The 6000-nt window shown below is 44.2% G+C and overlaps 1 protein-coding gene across 1 annotated transcript in view; it reads right to left on the reverse strand.

The window, feature by feature from the left end:
* The window catches only part of ITGA1 (integrin subunit alpha 1), a 178344-nt gene extending 172881 nt beyond the window's left edge, over window positions 1-5463 (reverse strand). Inside the window, exon 1 of the mRNA XM_068271771.1 lies at window positions 5247-5463. Coding sequence (XP_068127872.1) covers window positions 5247-5286 — 40 coding nt within the window. The 5' untranslated portion in view covers window positions 5287-5463. The remainder of the gene's footprint in view (window positions 1-5246) is intronic.
* Window positions 5464-6000: the final 537 nt, after the last annotated feature.

Consider the following 6000-nt stretch of genomic DNA (forward strand, 5'->3'; position numbering starts at 1 on the left):
GATCAGTGCTGACAGATGCGCTGAGAGGCAGGGCTATAGCCGTTAGCCCTGCCTCACCAGGAAGAGATCCCCGCGCTGCACGGAGGGGATTTGGGGGTAAGGGACCCCCGTTCAGCAGCGGTATAGCGGCGTGTTAGCGGGGGCAAACATGCCCCTGCTATATAGAAGAGAATCAGCGAGATTTATTCTCGCTTCAGACTCTCTTTAAGCAGGGTTCCCACATAATCTGTACAGTTGTGCTCCAGTCCTGTCCCGTCCTGCCACTTGCATCGGTTTATATCAGTTTTCTATCAGTTTTACCTAACAGGAATGGAACTGTAAGGCCAATTTCACACTTATAACCGGCGTTATATGTGCGCTGCGCTGTGCTGCGATGATCGCATCGCACCACAATGCTAAAAATAGCCTTTGGAGGATTCCACGGTCATGCTGTAATCTCCCTTCTAGCTGCAAGCCAAGCAGAAAGGGAGGTTCTCTAGTGCTCACTTCCTGTGGCCGAAATTAGAATCGTGCTTATTAATACGCTTTTGGGCATGCGCACCGCAACGCAAACACTAAACATTTTAAAATCTCTGGGTCGCCATAGATTTAAACCACGTCCGGTCGCTGCATGTTTGCATCGCATTTGATACTTCCAGCGCATCGCATTGCACCACGGTAGGTATGAGAGGCCCCATAAGTTTTCCTTGCTATAGTGGTAAAAAAGGGTAACACAACGCAATGAAAACGGGCCAGTGTGAAAGGGGCCTCAAAGGTTTATGAGTGAACCCAGGCCAGTCATAGAAAACACTTACAAAACTGACAGGACTGGAAAGAGAATGCACACTTTATATGTGTGAAGCCAGCCTTACAGTATTTCTATTAGGCACTTTTCAATTCAGAAGGCAGTTGTCCTGTCAACTGTCTGATTTCATGCTGAGAAATGCTATCAAATTAAAAAGATAAAAAAGAGGCTTGTAGTACTTTTTTTTTTTTTTAATGAAAAGACAGGTTGAACTGTAATTTTGTGCACACTATAGATGGCTTCATACAACTAGAAATCCTACCCATACTTGTTCATCCTTGTTTGAAATACAAATTAGAGGATAGAGATTGGTGCTCCTCTCTGCAACGAGGACTGCGAATGTCTTTAGATGTCCACAGCCTTTCATTTACTCCTGAGTGTTTGGCATGGTCAGTGGGGTGGCATTTACCTCTGCATGCCTGTTCAAGTGCAGGTGTGGTAAGATGTACACTGGCACAGGTATAGTTACAACAAATACAGCCATTTGGCTGAATTAATCTGCTACCGGCAAGCACCCTTTGGCCAGGAGAGCAGAACCGTCTAGAACAGTGTTTCTCAACATTTTATTGGTATGTACCCCTTTTAAAACCCTGTACCCACCAAGTACCCCCTAGCATAGTAAACCGTATCACAAGTACCCCTTGACAAATATATATTTAACCACTTAACATCTCAGTCGTTTTCAGCTTATGCATCCGAGCAATGTTCACCTCCCATTCATTAGCCTATAACTTTATCACTACTAATCACAATGAACTGATCTATATCTTGTTTTTTCCGCCACCAATTAGGCTTTCTTTGGGGGGTACATTTTGCTAAGAGCCAACTTACTGTAAATGCATTTTAACAGGAAGAATAAGAAAAAAAATGAAAAAATTCATTATTTGTCAGTTTTCGGCCATTATAGTTTTAAAATAATACATGCCTCCATAATTAAAACCCATGTATTGTTATTGCCCATTTGTCACGGTTATTTCACCATTTAAATTATGTCCCTATCACAATGTATCGCGACAATATTTTATTTGGAAATAAAAGAGCATTTTTTCCGTTTTGCATACATCACTATTTACAAGCTTATAAAAAAAAAATAAAGAGAAATATTTCATCTTTACATAGATATTTAAAAAGTTTAGACCCTTAGGTAAATATTTATGTTTTTTTTTTTTATAGTAATGTTTTTTTTTGTTTTTTTTTATTAAACATTTTATGTGGGCATTTTTGGGAGGGTGGGATATAAAAGTGTTTTATTTGGGGAAATATTGGTGTTGTGTAATGTTTTTGGGTATTTGCTTGTAGTTTTACTTTTTGGCCACAAGATGGCAATCTCGATTTTTTTTACATGACGTCACTCTAAGCGTACAATGTACGCTTAGAGGGACACAGCTTCAGAAAGAGCGAAGCTTCCGAGAGAAGCTGTCGCTTTTTCAGCGGGGGAGAGGAATCAATGATCGGGCTCCCCAGCCCGATACATTGATTCCGTGGCTACCGACTCCGCGGCCGGGAGTGCGCGTGCACGCGCGCGATCGGCCGCGGGAGCGCGCGGGAGCGCGCCTGTCCTCCTTGACGTTTTTATACGTCAAGGAGGACAAAGTGGTTAATCGTAGTACATGATAATTGGTTCTAAACAATTTCCTAGCATTTACTATTGCTTTTAATTAGCTAAAATACTACTTTTGTGTTGTTTAAATAAGTTTTATAATATTCTAAAACTCGAAATTTGTTATTCTTGGTTAAGTATGTCAAGCCTGAGTACCCCCTGGAACCATCAGAAGTACCCCCAGGGGTACGCGTACCACACGTTGAGAAACTAGGGTCTAGAAGAGGCCTCAGAAATCTGATTAGAACCAGTCATACCCAAAACTATGCCTGGAGTTACACTGCTTGCCACAGTGTTGTATCACCATTCATGTTCAATCCACGGCCATTACAATACAGATGTTCTTCCACTCCTGATTAGTGTTAGTGTTCAAATTCAAACGCCTGTGAATATTAGTGATATCATTGTCATCTTTCCACAGGAACCATGTGGTCCACCTCTGTCCATGACAATTGTCTTCCATAGTTTTGTCTGCCACTGTACTGAGGTAGATGGCTAGACAGCTCTCTGGTTTGGTCCCATTCCAGGGGTAAAGAATCTTCAATATCCTTTCCTTCTTATACGAATGCCTACTTTCATTCCTACCGCTGCTTACAGGATCGGAATACCAAGCACAGCATTAATAATGTCTGTATGACTCGTGTACAACCTGCTACCACTGAACAGGTGTATCCAGGCATGACTCATGTTATGTACAACCTGCTACTAGCAGGTTCAGGTTGTACATAACATGAGTCATGCCTGGATACACCTGTTCGGCTACCACTGAACAGGTACCTCTAGGCATGACTCGTGTACAACCTGCTACCACTGAACAGGTGTCTCCAGGCATGACTGTGGCACGCTGTTGTTTGCTCCCTGTATATGTTCTGTGTTTAGCTTGAAATATAGCATGATCATGGTTCTGCAAGTGTTGTTGAGGTAACACCTATTACAAAAGTAGCATTTTATTTGTGCAATATAACATGGGTCACACAAATTGCGCAGCGGAGGTCCTGCGCATGCGCAGAAGACCACGACTGACGCAACTGAGCCAGTTACGGGGCTGATTACGGCTGAACCGCAGACCGCGAGAGGATGGCGAGGGACTCACACGTGCTTATGGGGCTGGAGGAAGCCCTTGATAAGTACCAATTCTTTGTTTTTCCACAGCTCTGGTACACTTTAAAGAGAAATCGTAACCAAGAATTGAACTTCATCCCAATCAGTAGCTGATACCCACTTTCCCATGAGAAATATTTTCCTTTTCACAAACGGATTATCAGGGGGCTCTGTATGGCTGATATTGTGGTGAAACCCCTCCCACAGTGTGATGTCAGAACCATGGTTCTGACATCACACTGTGGGAGCCTTGTTGCATTGTGGGAAATAACAGCTGTTTACAGCTGTTTCCAACTGCCAAAAAAGCAAGCAGCATCTCCTTCCACTGACATCACCTGCCAGCAGTAAAAATGTAACCATTTGATAAATGGCAGAATGTAAATCGGGGAGAGGAAATATTTTACAATGGGCAGACACTTACTAAATTATTTATACATAATTATTGTAAAAATGAAGCACTTTCCGTATCAGACAGGTGCATAACCTTGGGTGCAAAGCAGATATCCCACGTACAATAGACAAGTCCAAAGATCGGTTAACACACCAGACTTCTCATGAGCAAATAAACCAAAGCTTAATTTCTTCAAAGCATGTGTTAAAACACCATAGGTGGTTGTGCCATGGATGGTAAGAGCGGATGCACTGTTACTGTCCACAACATGAATCTTTTCTCATTTAAAATTAGATTGGGGTGTTGCAATAAATAGGAGAACAGAGAAAGAACACCCCTACCAAAAGGAGCACCACCACTGAGTGCACTGGGTTCCAGCAGAGTAACACTGTCCACTGGGGTCCCAAGAGAATAACACTACACACTTGAGTCCTAAAAGAATAAAAATACTCTCAGGGGTCCATTACGGAGTAATAATGCCCACTGGGTCCCAGCAAAGTAGTGGGGTCCCAGGAGAATAACATCACTCACTAGTTTTCCAGGAAAATAACACTGCTCCCTGGGTCCCAGCAGAGTAGCACTGCCCACTGGGTCCCAGAAGAGTATCACTGTCCACTGGGTCCCAGCAGAGTAGCACTACCCACTGGGGTCCCAGGAGAATAACACTGCCCACTGGGTCCCAGCAGAGTAGCACTGCCCACTGGGGTCCCAGCAGAGTAACACTACCCACTGGGGTCCCAGGAGAATAACACTGCCCACTGGGTCCCAGCAGAGTAGCACTGCCCACTGGGGTCCCAGCAGAGTAACACTACCCACTGGGGTCCCAGGAGAATAACACTGCCCACTGGGTCCCAGCAGAGTAGCACTGCCCACTGGGGTCCCAGCAGAGTAACACTACCCACTGGGGTCCCAGGAGAATAACACTGCCCACTGGGTCCCAGCAGAGTAGCACTGCCCACTGGGGTCCCAGCAGAGTAACACTACCCACTGGGGTCCCAGGAGAATAACACTGCCCACTGGGTCCCAGCAGAGTAGCACTGCCCACTGGGGTCCCAGCAGAGTAACACTACCCACTGGGGTCCCAGGAGAATAACACTGCCCTCTGGGTCCCAGCAGAGTACCACTGCCCACTGGGTCCCAGCAGAGTACCACTGCCCACTGAGGTCCAATGAAAATAACACTGCCCACTGGGATCCACAGAAAATAACACAGCCCACTGGGGTCCTATGAGCATAATACTGTCCACCGGGGTCCCGTGAAATTAACAAATCAAGCTAGAGATCTAATTCACTAAAACCTACAAAAAAGAAAAACGTAAAAAAGGCAATTTTGAATGTCAGGACATGTATCAGAAAGTAAAATGTAATTACCTGTCAGTAGGCAGAAGCACACTGCTGAAGTCCAGGACATTGCTGAGCTTAGTTCTTGTCTACAAGTATCTGAAAGGAAAAGTTTCCGTACGCTCCAGCGGTGGGAGAAGAAAAAAGTGATTTGGTTTATGCTAGGCAGAAACTTCCTAAAGTAATTTTTCAGCCTGTCCAGCACAGCGCAGAGAGTGACTGCACACTCCAAACTGTACAATCTGCAAGCATCTCTGTGAGAAAATCAGCCTGAGATTGCAGTGAGCGCTCTCCAAGGACCAATAAGTCAGCTTCATTTAATTCCAGCCACTGTGAAGAATTGGTCAGCTCCACCAGAGAAACCCAGGCTGGCTATACTTCGTTTTCTTGCCTTCTTCCTCTTGTTTCTTGGTAGGGTGCAGAGCAAATAAATAGTTGTGACAAACGTGACCCTAAGTAGGCTTAGACACATAGATGTCTTAGCAGGAGCAGAAGAAGACTGCGGTTGGAACAGATCAAAGAATAGTCACAGATTCACAGACTACACATTTCCTGTTTGCAAATGGGAGTTGACATTTCCTTGCTTTGCGATCACTGTCCCTACACCAACCTCCTTCCCCCCCTTTCTTGTATAGAGAAAAAAAAACTAACTCTGGACTTTTATTAAATATTATGATTTAGAGAAGAACTCCACCAACTGTTGTGTAACAACTGTATGAAACAGAGTATGATATTGCTTTTAAACGAAGAAATATTTAAAGACAACTGTAACGAGAGGGATATG

This window comes from Hyperolius riggenbachi, chromosome 1 (assembly GCF_040937935.1).
Source record: "Hyperolius riggenbachi isolate aHypRig1 chromosome 1, aHypRig1.pri, whole genome shotgun sequence".
Taxonomy (NCBI): Eukaryota; Metazoa; Chordata; class Amphibia; order Anura; family Hyperoliidae; genus Hyperolius; species Hyperolius riggenbachi.